This window comes from Macrobrachium rosenbergii, chromosome 10 (assembly GCF_040412425.1).
Source record: "Macrobrachium rosenbergii isolate ZJJX-2024 chromosome 10, ASM4041242v1, whole genome shotgun sequence".
Lineage (NCBI taxonomy): Eukaryota > Metazoa > Arthropoda > Malacostraca > Decapoda > Palaemonidae > Macrobrachium > Macrobrachium rosenbergii.
Genome location: NC_089750.1, coordinates 61807207 through 61822206, shown reverse-complemented (window position 1 = coordinate 61822206; position 15000 = coordinate 61807207). Strand labels below are relative to the sequence as shown.

Below are 15000 nucleotides of genomic sequence, written 5' to 3'. Positions count from 1 at the left end.
GCTAAACACATAGAAAATTTTGTCTTAACTCTATAACTGATTAGTGCCTAAAAGCGCGCGTACACGCACACACACACAAACACACACACATTATTCCGGATCCTAACCTGGATCTAGATCAAGATCAAAATCTAATCCCAAAAAGTTACGAAAATGAAATCCGAGAAAAAAAATACTCGGAATATTTTGCGAGTACAGATAAACAAACGAAGGTAAACAAACCTTACTTGAAATGTGCTTGCTCATAACAGCTTTAGCCGATGCTGTACCTGACTCTTCGCTTTTAAAGAGCATGTAGTTAACCCCATCATAATATGAGCCGTGCGTACAAGAATCAACATTCTCTCTCTCTCTCTCTCTCTCTCTCTCTCTCTCTCTCTCTCTCTCTCTCTCTCTCTCTCTCTCTCTCTCTATTTACTGTCGTTCTTTATTTAAATATATGCATATTTTATTTAAATATATATATATATATATATATATATATATATATATATAAGTATATGTATACATACGAATATGTATATGTATATATATACATATTTATTATATATATATATATATATATATATATATATATATATATATATATATATATATATATATATATATATATATATATATATAAACTGCTAATGAGCCCTATGAGTAAGAAATGGCTAATGTTGTGGATGTTCTCTGCACACAAAGTTCATCCACGAATTTGACAGTAAAATTCTGAATGTGGCAGTGACCGCTGTTATATTTTTTAATCATTAGAACCACCGCCAATCAAGGAAATGTTAAAAAAAAGCTAGAATTCAAAAACTGCGATGAGCTACTGCAAAAGTAGAATAGCCTTACCTGCCAAGATGGATCAGCCGTCTTGTAGTAGACGAAGTTCTCCTTGATCCACTTGTAGATGGCCGACAGCGTCATCTTGTTCTGGTTCTCTCTCATGGCCATCCCTATGAGGGCGGCGTAGCTGTAGGGCGGCTTCACGCTGCCGTCCACAGAGTAGTCGATGGTGTCCACTTTCTCAACCACCTCGATCTTTTTCCTCTTCTCTCCCGCCGACATTTGACTCGGGGAAAAGTTGGGCGGCTGAGGGGAAGCAGGAGGCGTGGGCGGGGTGGCAAGGTGAGGCACCATGCCGCCCATGTCCAGCGAATGAAGCCAGCTGAGAGAGGTGAGGTCATCCCCTCCGGTTGACATTGGGTTACTGGCGCTGTTCGCGTCACTCAGAAACCTGGAGGTCTTCCCGAATTTCATGGAGGGTTCCAGCCCGAAGCCAGCATCGCCCAGGCCACCATTAAGCTGCCTTCCTGGAGATGAGTTCAGGAAACCTGCGCCGCTGCTGGCGTCAGCGTCAGCTGATTTTCTGTCCGTCTTCATGGTCAAGACCCGGTAGTTCAGTGCGTTTCTCTGCACGCTGTAAGTGTTTTTCACTCGGCTGATGAGCCCCGTTCCGTGCTGCTCTGCGCTCTGAGACGCCTGAGGGGGGACGCCATTGCCGGCGACGATGGTGTGGTGGTGTTTGACGATGCCGTTGGAGTTGAGAGAGAGCCCTTGCATCGTTGCGAGAGGATGAACGCGCCCCTTGTCATCAACATTCGAAGGCTCTCTCTCTCTTGGCCTCCGCTTCCTACGCTGCTACGAGACGTCCTTCTAGAATTCCTTTCTCTCTTCTCTAGAATCCTAGCGGTACCTGGTGTGTCGAATGGCGTCTTCTAGGTCTGTTAGAATTCTTGCAGCATTGGCGAACGACTGCAATTGCTTGAAGAGGATGAAAAAAGGAAGTTAATTACAATATATAATATAGAATTTAGGCCAAAGTCAGAGCGCTGGGACTTACGAGGTCATTCAGCACTGAAACGGAAACTGAATTAAGAAGGTTTGAAAGGTTTAACAGGAGGAAAACCTCGCAGTTGCACTATGAATCAATTGCTAGGAGAGGGTGGAAAGTAAGATGGAAGAGAGAGAATGAACGGAGGCACAGTACAAGGGATGAAAGGGGTTTCAGCTAGGGGCCGAAGGCTAGCTGCAAAGGATCCATAAGTAATGCCTACAGTACACTGCATGAGGTGCACTGACGGCGCTAACCCCCTACGGGGATTTCATTACAATGACTGGTCAATGTTCTCATCTGATAGAAAAATCTTGACTTTCGTAGGTCTAGGGCAGTGGTTTTCAACCTTTTTGTGCCCATGGCCCATTTTTGGCATCCCTAAATACTCTTGGCCCACTGCCCTTCAGAATTGTGTAATGATGATAATAGAATTATTATAAAACATTATCAGGACACTTTATTAGTTTTACATTTTCATTTGTGGAATTATTTTTCAGAACACTTTATTAGCTATACATTTTCATTTATGAAAGTAAACACTGGCCTGCATTTACTGTAAATGATTTTTCATTTTTTAATACTATTTTGAAGATGTCCGTGGCATGCCCACCCCTTCCTCAGAACTGCCCATGGCCCACAGGTTGAAAACCACTGGTCTAAGGTAGAAGTGACTTCCACAAAAACAATGTACCATTACTGCTTGCTTTTAGAAATATAAACACGTGACATTAACTGCCATACTACGAAGCTCAAGGAAATGTGTTTGATTTGAATTACCACCTGGTAAACAATATTTCAACCCTTCTCTAATTCATGAACAAGGAACAACTTACCTACCCCGGAAACGTCGATTTAATAAGCCACATCTCCCGGCGCATTCCATGCGGTACCCTGGAAACGGAAAAAACACATTAAATACTAATTTCTGTCGAAATTTGGACACAAACAGACGCAGGATAGTGATGTGTTCATTTTTCTTGCTTGTTACAAGGGACAGAAAATTGTACATGGCGGTAACTCTTTAATATACACTGTATAAATATTTTCATTGCTTGCATGCATGAGCGTACACTGTCTATCTATCTTTCTCTCTTTCAAATCAATATTTAAATTGAAATATATATATATATATATATATATATATATATATATATATATATATATATATATATATATATATATATATATATATATATATATATATATATATATATATTTGTCCTTTTGGTGTTTCACAGGTCAGTGGTTCAGATTCCTGATTAGGAGGTTATTTTTAGCATCTATTTTCAGGTGACATTTCAGCTAACAGGTGTATTAATTAAAGATTATGTGCTATGTACCCCAGGCTCCCAGCTGTACTGTTTCTTCCATTTTGTCATCCGCTGTCTTCAGACTTTTCCCACCTAACTGTCCAACTTCATTAAATTTATTCAAAGTAAGTTTTTAATAATAATAATAATAATAACAATAATAAAATAAATCTCAGCTCTGAACGCTTTTAGGATCAAGGCTTCACTAATTCCTCTAACCTTCCCTTCTCAGAGAGATGGATCCCACTCAGTAAAGTCACCAAGTTCCCATCCCATCGGCCTCTTCACTGAAAGAAGAATTTCCTGAGGCCTGTATCAACAATCCACTCCACGGTAAATACCCTTATTTCTCTAACTTCTGTGGCCTTATCGTGACGTATTGCTGCCCCAACTAGGCTCCCAAGGTCTGTTGTAAATTTCATGATAAGCTTTAGTTCTGTAAACTGATTTCCGGATGAGGTTGCTAGCCTCACACCCATTCCTATGCTGTACAGATGGTCAGGGGAGATTCTATGTCACCGGGTCTGGCTTTCATTGGACTGAGCATAACCAACCGTCAAGTCTTCCTCAAAAAATTACTTTGGAAATACGGTTACAAAGGGAAGAAAATTTAAAAGAAAACGCATTGTATTAGACGTTTCTGGGGTCTGTTCACGCCAGCAGGATTCGTGGATTCCTTTCCGGGAACTGGTCGTCTTCCCTTTCTTCAACATTCTCCATATTACTACCCTAAACAATTCTCACTGTATTTTTTAACTTACTTAATTTTTATCTGTTTACTTATAAATTTGTTAATTTATTTTTTATTCTCTAATAACTGATCTCTTATTCCTGCATTTCCTATTGCCTTCTGTTACTTCTTTCAAATGAACATCATATTCTTTGGAAGCTTGAATTTCAAGTCAATGACCCCCCGTGTTCTTGTTCCATATGAATATGGTTCATATTCTGAATAATAATAATAATAATGATAATAATAATAATAATAATAATAATAATAATAATATCATTAGGTGCGTCTGTCGGCCCACAAGGTGTGAAACCCACCACACTTTTTCCTCGCGGGACTTGGCTTGTTTACAGCACCCCATCCCTTATTTTCAAGCCTCAAAGTAACAAAAGAAAAAGCTAATAAAAAAAACAACGATACAAACTGCAACGCAATACGAGAAATGACAACGAAGCTATTTCTGTTGGGGAAAAAGTCCCTTGGTACTATTTCAGAGGCACAAACATTTTGATAAACTTATGAATCGTATATTTTCCCGCCCCGTCCCTTTTCACCGGCAGGGAAATATAGCGAAAAAGGATACGCCGGTGTTGGGTGACGAGATCCGATATGGAGGACAAACTTTCTGATATTGGTTTTAGAGGATTTCTCTTTTAGAGGTATTAAAGGGGAGTTATGTTTGGAGGTTAATGCACGGGGAAACGCTCTTGTATTAATATATATATATATATATATATATATATATATATATATATATATATATATATATATATATATATATATATATATATATATATATATATATATATATATATATATATATATATATATATATATATATATATTATATATATATATATATATATATATATATATATATATATATATGTATATATATATATATATATATATATATATATATATATATATATATATATATATATATATATATATATATATATATATATATATATATATATATATATATATATATATATTTATTGACATTTTCTTCTTCATATACAGTATATATACACACATCTATATAAATATAAATGTATATAAGACATTTTCTTCTTCATATATAATATATATATGTGTGCGTGTGTGTGTGCGTGTGTGTATTTTCCTCTTTGGAACTGGCCTCAGAAAAAAGAAAGTAGGACTTGTAACTGTCGCATTCATATTTTACCGAATCATGAATGAAATACTTGTACACGATTCCTCCACAGTATTAAACGGATCATATACCTACTTATAAGATTCATCAGTAGCTGCCGAAGTCTCCATACAACTGTAGGCTACCGTTCACACAGACACACATACACACATACACAAACACACACATACACAAACACACACACACACACAAACACTCAAGGGCGCGCATACACTCTCGCTTCCAAGATTTAAAACTCTTCCATTTCATTACCTTTTATACACCATTTATCCAGTAATTCCTGGGTTTTCCTCTTCTGTGATTTCTATTCTCTCCATATGACCAAAACATCAGACACATTTCTACATCTAATCAGTCACTTGCCTGAGTACGTGTTTTAAGTAACACATCCTTTTCATCATAAAAGCACACACACACACACACATTATATATATATATATATATATATATATATATATATATATATATATATATATATATATATATATATATATATATACATATATATAATCAAGGAGACAAAGAATTCTTTAGTTTATATGGCGACGTAGGGACAGATAATGAATCATGCAGCCGGAGTCTTGTTTATTTTCACAAGGTATATGTGGGAAATGGTTGATTGTCGGGTGTCAGGCTGTCTGTCACAAGTCGCCACAGAGAAGTTAATCCTCAAGTTAAATAGGGCAATAATCCAAACAGAAATATCGATAAGAGAAACATGAATAATTTAGGGGGGACAGAGAGAAGGTCTGGAGTTTAGTTTTCCGAAAAGGAAACTATTGTGCCGGCTTTGTTTGTCCGTCCGCTCTTTTCCGCCCTCAGATCTTATAAACTGCTGTGGCTAGAGGGCTGCAAATTGGTATGTTGATCATCCACACTCCAATCATTAAACATACCAAATTGCAGCCCTCTAGTCTCAGCAGTTTTTATCTTCTTTAAGGTTAAAGTTAGCCATAATTATGCTTCTGTCAACGATATCGGATGGGCCACCACCGGCCCGTAGTTAAAGTTTCATGGGCCGCGGCACATACTGTACAGCATTACACCGAGACCACCGAAAGATAGATCAATTTTCAGTGGCCTTGATTATAAGATGTACAGAAATCTCGACTGCGCCGAAGAAACTTCGGCGCATTTTTTACTTGTTCGTTGATCAAGTGGATTCTGTTTGAGTTAGTTTTAATGAAAGTAAAGGACAAAAGATATACGGTTCTAGTCATAAGGGCAGTATGAACAAGGGGGACGGGCAGAACCAAACTACAGTTTAGATAACTGGGATGAATGAAGAACTGACACTGCCAACATCTAAAGACGCTTTAGTTCCTCGTTGGACGAGTCGGTAGAGTTCTCGGCTAGCACTCTGCTAGGCCCGAGTTCGAGTCCCCGGCCGACCATTGAAGAATTAGAGGAATTTATTTCTGGTGATAGAAATTCATTCCTCGGTATAGTGTGGTTCGGATTCCACAATAAGCTGCAGGTCCCGTTGCTAGGTAACCAACTGGTTCTTAGCCACGTAAAATAAGTCTAATCCTTCGGGCCAGCCCTAGGAGAGCTGTTAATCAGCTCAGTGGTCTGGTTAAACTAAGGCATACTTAACTTATTTTTCGATTTGACCGATGTGATCTCTTCTCGACTAGTTTCAAGTAGCCCGGACGGTCGATAATGTTGACAGGCTACGAAAGGGGGACAAAGAAGCAGAGACCTAAAGAATGAAGCAGAGGTTGCGCCGTAAGCAGCAGGATTTTAAAACATCTGCCCATAAAGTTATCTATGAATTTATCGAGAGAAGAAATAAAGCTATAAGAAAGGAATTAGGCTAGCGGAGCTTTTTATGCTTGACTACAAGTCCCTTAAAGAAGATAACAAAACATCAGTTACGTAGGAAAGGTCATCATTAGATATTGCTCTGTGGAATCCATACTGGTGACACGTAAAAAAAAAACAAGTAAAAAATGCGCCGAGGTTTCTTCGGTGCAATCGAGCTTTCTGTAGGCCTACAGCGTGTATTCAAGGCCACCGAAATTAGATCTATCTTTCGGTGGTCTCGGTATAATGCTGTATGAGCCGCGGCCCATGAAAATTTGACAACGGCCCAGTAGTGGCCTATTCCTATATCGTTGCCAGAAGCACGATTATGGCTAACTTTAACCTCAAATAGAATAAAATCTACTGAGGCTAGAGGGCTGCAATTTGGTATGTTTAATGATTTGAGGCTTGATAATCAACATGCCAGTTTGCAGCCCACTAGCCTTAGAAGTTTTAAGATCTGAAGGCGGACAGAAAAAGTGCAGACAGAATAAAGTGCGGACAGAATAAAGTGCGGACAGAATAAAGTGCGGACTAACAGGCAAACCTGGCACAATAGTTTTCTTTTACAGACAACTAATAAAAGGACTGAGGTTATGTTATAGAGTGAGAGAATAGTCGCCACGCTTGATATACTTTAGCAGTTGTAGAAGTCTATGAAATAGGATCGTCTGAATCAGTTCTTGTTCTGAGTACAGGAGCAAGACTTAACAAAGAGGTAAGGGATGGGAAGACGAAAATGGAAAAGGAATTATTTTCAAGAGAAAATAAGACCAGCAAACCACATTTCTTTAGTGTAGGGGAAAAATTTCTCCCTTCAAAATACAGAAGTACAATGATGATCAAAATATGTAATAAAAAAGGGTGGGAGGAAGAAGAAGTAGAAAAAAAATAGAAGCAGAAATAGAAGCTAGGAATGACTTGTGTACCAGTATTCTTGACGAGAGGGAGCAAATTTATTCCCCTATATCCAATATTAAATTCTCACGCGTATGTCAAACGTCAAAAATTCAAGGATACAATAGTTGTTACTTTATAACTGGTGGAGCTAAAAATACGATTAACAAAAAAAAGGATTTAATGATTATATTATCCAAGGGAAGAACACTGTTTTTAGAGTCAATTAAGAGGGATCTGAAGATGAGAAAATATGAAAAATATGCAAGTATGGATGTGATGACTAAGAATAAATGTTTGGTGGCAGATACTTTGTTCCTAAAATAGTGTCGGTGGAATACATCTCCCGGACACGCTGTATTTAGAGGACTCAGATTAGGAAGCATCAGTCTGTGGGAGAAAAGATGGCTAGGATCAGTGGTAAGAAGTTGCAGAAACCGGTGAAAAACAACAAAAGCATAAAAGAATAGCAGAAGTTGCTAGGGTTTTAGCCAGATGGTAATCCTGGAGAAACTTATAAAAATATACAATGTAATATATATATATATATATATAAATATGTATATAATATAAATATATTATATATATATATATATATATATATATATATATATATATATGTGTGTGTATATATATATATATGTATATATATATATATATATATATATATATATATATATATATATATGTATATATATATATATATATATATATATATATATATATATATATATATATATATATATATATATATATATATATATATATATATATATATATATATATATATATATATATATATATATATATATATATATATATATATATATATATATATATATATATATATATATATATATATATATATATACCTGCGGAAGTAAAGCACGCTTTGCAACCTTGTCACTTTCCGAAAGGAATGCTTCCTCATTCTGAACAATGACGATAAAAACGGGATGAAAGATATAGCAAAGGGGATTAATAACTATCCCCAGGAATTCAAACTCATAAGTACATTTGTTTTAATTCGAAATGACGACATTGATATCCCTTTGTCGTCGTTGTCATGTTTCTCGACCTTTTCGTTTTTATTTCTTTGCAAGCGCTTGATCCCCCTGTCCATGCGTGCGAGCCACTTTTTGTGCCGCTTAAATGAAGGGTAAGATGTATGACTCTCTCTCTCTCTCTCTCTCTCTCTCTCTCTCTCTCTCTCTCTCTCTCTCTCTCTCTCTTTATAATATGTTCCAAAAGTTGAGAGTAGTGATTCTCTAACAGGAAGGGAGAGCATTTGCAACGAAGCGAAAAAGGTTTCATGGGTAAAATTGCAACAACGTTGGCAAAGCTGCCTTTAGCCTATAAATGGAAGTCAGTATCGCCAGTTACAATAAAATTTCTTTTACTATTATTAGTGTTCTATACTAAGAAATGACAGGAATACAACTTTAATTTAAAAAAATGGTTATGTGGTATTTTTTTTTATATCTAATTAATGTGGATAAATATCCGAGGTCCTAGGCTCAATCACAAAGAAATGTATAACGAGAAATCACGTGAATAAATAACAATGTTTTCTTTTAACGGCGACAATGGGACAAAATTTATGGCAATAACTTTGTACAAATTGCAAAGAGAAGGCGACCAACTACTCTAGAATATCAAGAAATACATCCGTGGTTATCAAAAGGAAGTGAATATATGACCGCGAGTTTCTCCTAAAGGCAGCGTCATAGGATCAAGTTTTCTGGTTTCCTTTAGCAACTGGCTGGGAAACTTTAGGACAACCAGCCAATCACTGATTGATTTGTTCCAATCGAACAGCGTCACAGATTAGTTTAAACTGCGATGGAAATGAAGTTTTCCAGCTTCTCCCTTGCGCGTACTCGCTACAACGGACATACCAGCTTCGGTTGTGCATAAATATGAAAAATATCCGTTGCATTTTATTGAGTTTGGCGACAAGGCGCTAAATGATACCGGAGAAAAGGGCTCGTGCGCTTTGACTAATTGATTCGATTGATATGCCAGAGGCTGAATAATGCCTGAATGTGCTTATGAACGAATTCTCAGTTTTTAAGGCGGAATCAATAATAAAGAAACCTGGGAGATGGAAAACACTTGGTTACGATGAGGTCAGTACAGAGGTGATTTTAACTGAAACTGGAATGACCCTTCATACGCTATCTAGTCTGTTTTGCAAAATATTAGATAAAGAGACAAAGCTTAAAGAATGGAAATTAGCAGTCATACAAAAGGTGCCAACGAATGTGGCAACTATGGAACATTGCCCTTACGTCGGCTGTTATGAAAATATTCAGTAGGCTTATTCTGAACAGGCTGGAGAAATACATTGATAAAATGTTTAGAGATGAAAAAGCTGGTTCTAGAGAAGGCAGATCAAATATTAATGTTAAGATCTATTGGGCAGCAATGTATGGAACCTACAAATCCTCCTCCTGATGGCTTTTGTTGATTACGATAAGAGATTTGATAGCACCTGCAGACCAGCAGTATGGAAGGTCCTGCGTCTCTATGGCTTTCCAGGTAAATATGTAAAGCCAATTGAAGTGGAAACAGGTTAAAGTTGTTGAAGTCTTCAAGTGGATTTTCAGAAGATAGCAGGGTGCTAATACGGAATATTATTTCACCTACGCTGTTTTCCTTTTTCATTGATTTCACAATGGGAAAAAAATGGTCGGGGAGGAAAGTGAAAGCTTTAATTGCAGTAACGATAGAAAGTTGAAAGACCTAGAATTTGCAGGCAAAGCTGTCTTAATCAAGGATACACTACAAGATTTACAAAGCTCGTATCACATGTCTAGAGAGATTGAACTCAGAATAAACCCAAGGAATTGATTGATTATGATTGCTAAAACTGGCGTCGCAACATCTGGGTTACTGGGGACAGAGTAAGCACGAAGGAATGAAATAACATTTGATGCAGAAAGGATTAATGTGGCTGAATTGTTCAAATGTTCCCGAGTAATTATATCCAACACAGGTTCTCTTCTGAAAGACAAAAAGTGGCAAATCATATAATATGCAGGTTGTATAAAATCTAGAAATCCAATGGACTGAGACTGCATTAGCACGCAAGACTAACATGATCTGTATTGCTATTTGGGCATGAATCATGGCATGACAATGAAACTATGAAAGATTTCGTCGATTAGAAAATGAAGCTTTAACAAGAATATTAGTAGTCAGATGGTAGGACAGAGTCAGAGTGATGCAATAAAGGAAACTACGTATGTTCCCCATGGAGATGCGACAACGATAAAAGGGACATGGAGGTGGCTTAGACATGTCCTTCGCACAGGAAACAGTACGTGATTGGGTCAGGTTGGTGAAATTATACGAGCAGATCCCGTAGACTTTATATCTCTCTACTACTCCTCCCCCCTCCCCCTCTTCTTCTTCTTCTTCTTCTTCTTCTTCTTCTTCTTCTTCTTCTTCTTCTAATCGTGGGCATCGCAAGAGGAGGAAGACCTAGACCTACTTGAAAAGAGCAGGGAGGCTGGAGATGAGAGGAGATTGTGGAAAGACAAAGCTCAAGAAAGACATGAGTGGTGTTGGGTGAAGATGATGATGATATGACTTCGAAATTGAAGTCAAACATAGTAATGTCGCACTAGAACGAGTGGGTCAACTTTTAATTTTCCGGTCATGTAGTGACTCGGTGCAAAGTCTGATTTGATGAGGCCAAGAAATAAAGAAATGAATAAATAAATGAATAAAGAAATATGAAAGATAAATAAAAAAACAAACATAAATAAATAGATAAATAAATAAATAGATAAATGAATAAATAAATGGGTTAGATAAATAAATAAAGTAAATAAATAGATAAATAAATAAATGAATAAATAGATAAGTAAATAAATAGATAAATAGACGAATAACTAAATAAATAGATAAAGCATAAATACAAAAGAAAAAAACACTCTGGTGACTTCGGCCAAAGTCATACCTTGTAAAGAGCTTTGTAGTACATCAATTACTCCTACTTAAAAAAGAACTGTATACATTATATGTAGGGAAGTCAAGGCACTACCGATGACGTCAGTCAACAGCTACATAATATACATACACATAAAAAACGAATATTCTTGAAGAACTTGAAAGGATAAATAATTTTGACCTGACTATTTAATCCGGTCATCCTACCTCACGGTCAAAAGAGATTTAAACTGTATTATTAGCCATATCACACACATAAGCGACAATTGATCATTTTTAATCTATATGAAATCACTCTTCTCAATAATAATAATAATAATAATAATAATAATAATAATAATAATAATAATAATAACCTATAAACTTTTTCTTTCTTTCTTTCTCATCTAAGTATCAAGACCTGAAAACCGAAATAAGAAGGATATGGGATATGCCAGTGGAAATTGTACCCGTAATCATAGGAACACTAGGCACGATCCCAGGATCCCTGAAAAGGAATCTGGAAAAACTAGATGCCGAAGTAGCTCCAGGACTCATGCAGAAGAGTGTGCTACTAGAAACAGCGCATATAGTGAGAAAAGTGATGGACTTCTAAGGAGGCAGGATGCAACCCGGAACCTCACACAATAAAAACCACCCAGTGGAATTAGGATGACTGTGATAGAAAAAAATGATGATTAAACCTATTTGTATGGAACAAGGCCACAGGGGCCACTGACTTGAAATTCAAGCTTCCAAAGAATATGGTGTTCATTAGGGAGAGGTAAGAGGAAGTAAAGGGAAATACAGAAATAATAATGATAATAATAATAATAATAATAATAATAATAATAATAATAATAATAATAATAATCATCATCATCTTAGTATTAAAAGGAATTTAAAATGTATCTTTAGCCATATCACACATAAGCGCCAGTGATCATCATTTTTTAGCTAAATCAAATCACTATTCTCAACATTAGTGATAATAATAATAATAATAATAATAATAATAATAATAATAATAATAATAATAATAATAATAATAATAATAATAATAATGAGAAGAAGAAGAAGAAGAAGAAGAAGAAGAAGAAGAAGAAGAAGAAGAAGAAGAAGAAGAAGAAGAAGATGAGGAGGAGGAGGAGGAGGAGGAGGTAGGAATAAAGTCTAAGGGATATGCTCATATAATTTCACCAACCACTTTCAACAAAATTAGCAGGAGATGAAAAATGAATGATCCATTTTTCCAAATCTAAATGCCAGTGGAATATGCAGCCTAATGCCCATTTCCCAACCTAGCCAGAAGGAAATAACAATAAATAAGGTACTGAAAAACATAGGGTGTTTACCCCGAAGTGTAAAATTTCCATTCCAACAAAAAGCGAGACTGGACACGCGATACGAATAAAAAAAATAAAAAGGAAATAGAATGAAAAGGCATTTTAATTAAACGGGAAACAGATCGAGATATATAATACGCATCTGCCGCTATGGAACAATAAATTCACAGAGGTAAACATCACAGTCTTCATAGAATGCAGGACTGAGCTTTTGGTACTGAATGCTATATATATATATATATATATATATATATATATATATATATATATATATATATATATATATATATATATATATATATATATATATATATAGCTGACCCACTTTCGTGGAGGGTCTTACTTCACGTGAAAAGGCCGTTTAACGTGTAAAATGACTTTAATTTCAAGGTTTTGACGGCAGTGATAAATCTAACTCCAAACTTTATATATTTCCCACTTTGAAAGTAAGTGCTTTTACAGTATATTACAGACAGTATAGTATATATATATATATATATATATATATATATATATATATATATATATATATATATATATATATATATATATATATATATATATATATATATATATATAAATATTAGTCAGTATTTATATGTATATATCATTGCAGTCAGTATATATATGTGTGTGTGTATGTGTATACATACATATATATTATATATATATATATATATATATATATATATATATATATAAATATATATATATATATATATATATATATATATATATATATATATATATATATATATATATATATATATATATATATATATATATATAAAGTATGCATTCCAAAATGAAATTTCACTTAGATACTATGATTCCCTTACTAATTAAACAACAATTCATTTGCCTTATGGAAACAATGACAGGATCAAAAGGGGATGAAGAGAAATATTGTAGAACAAAAACAGTGGAAAGTATTAGATAAAAAAAACTCGAAGTAATTGACTGGACAAGTGCACAGTACAATCAGATACTTACGTGATTAAACAAAGCAAGGCCAGAATTCCACAATTTTTAAAAGGGCCAGCTGACATTTTTTTTCAAACGACTGGGTTTCAACAGAAGGTCACTGACGTCGAAAACTGTGGGTTTCGAAAGTAATGATAGGTTTGAGGTGAATTATTTGAGATAGGAAGGAAGAAGTCACTAAGGAAGAAGTGGTTACTAGGGAAGATGCGTCATTAGAAGGGGGGAGTAGTAATTAGGGATGGATGTAGCCACTAGGGAAGTAAGTGGTTACTAGGGAAGAAGTGGTCACTAGGGAAGAAGTGGTCACTCAGAAGTTGTCATTAGGGGAGGAAGTGGTCACTAGGGAAGAAGTGGTCACTTAGCAGAAGTTGTCACTAGGGGAGGAAGTGGTCACTAGGAAAGGAAGCAGTGATTAGGGGGGGAATGGCCCCTGGGAATGGAAGTAATCACTAGTAAAGAGAAGATGCAGTCATTAGAGGGGGGGAGTAGTCATTAGGGAAGGAAATGGCTACTACGGAAGTGGTTACTAGGGAAGAAGTGGTTACTAGAGAAGTTGTCACTAGGGGAGGAAGTGGTCATTTAGGAAAGGAAGAGTTCATTAGGGAAGAAGTGGTCACGAGGGGAGGAAGTGGTCTCTAGGTGAGGAAGTGGTCACTAGGAGAGAAAGTGGTTACTAGGGAAGAAGCAGTCATTTGGGCAGGAAATGGTCACTAGGGAAGAAGTGGTCACTAGGAGAGGAAATGGTCACTAGGAGAGGAAATGGTCATTAGGGAAGAAGTGGTCACTAGGGGAGGAAGTGGTCACTAGGAAAGGAAGAGTTCATTAGTGAAGAAGTGGTCACTAGGGAAGAAGTGGTCACTAGGAGAGGAAGTGGTCCTAGGAGAGGAAGTGGTCACTAGGGAAGAAGCAGTCATTAGGGCAGGAAATGGTCATTAGGGAAGAAGTGGTCACTAGGAGAGGAAGTGGTCCTAGGGAGGAAGTGGTCA

The 15000-nt window shown here is 36.0% G+C and overlaps 1 protein-coding gene across 2 annotated transcripts in view; it reads right to left on the bottom strand.

Moving 5' to 3' along the window:
• The window catches only part of LOC136842687 (forkhead box protein J2-like), a 168330-nt gene that overhangs the window by 13387 nt on the left and 139943 nt on the right, over positions 1-15000 (bottom strand). The window contains exons 3-4 of one of the 2 annotated variants that reach the window (XM_067110350.1): positions 2659-2716; positions 841-1752 (exon numbers count right to left, since the gene is read on the bottom strand). In XM_067110350.1, the coding sequence (XP_066966451.1) occupies positions 841-1551 (711 nt within the window). In that variant the 5' untranslated portion in view covers positions 1552-1752; positions 2659-2716. The remainder of the gene's footprint in view (positions 1-840; positions 1753-2658; positions 2717-15000) is intronic. The other variant, XM_067110351.1, reaches the window with a different exon arrangement.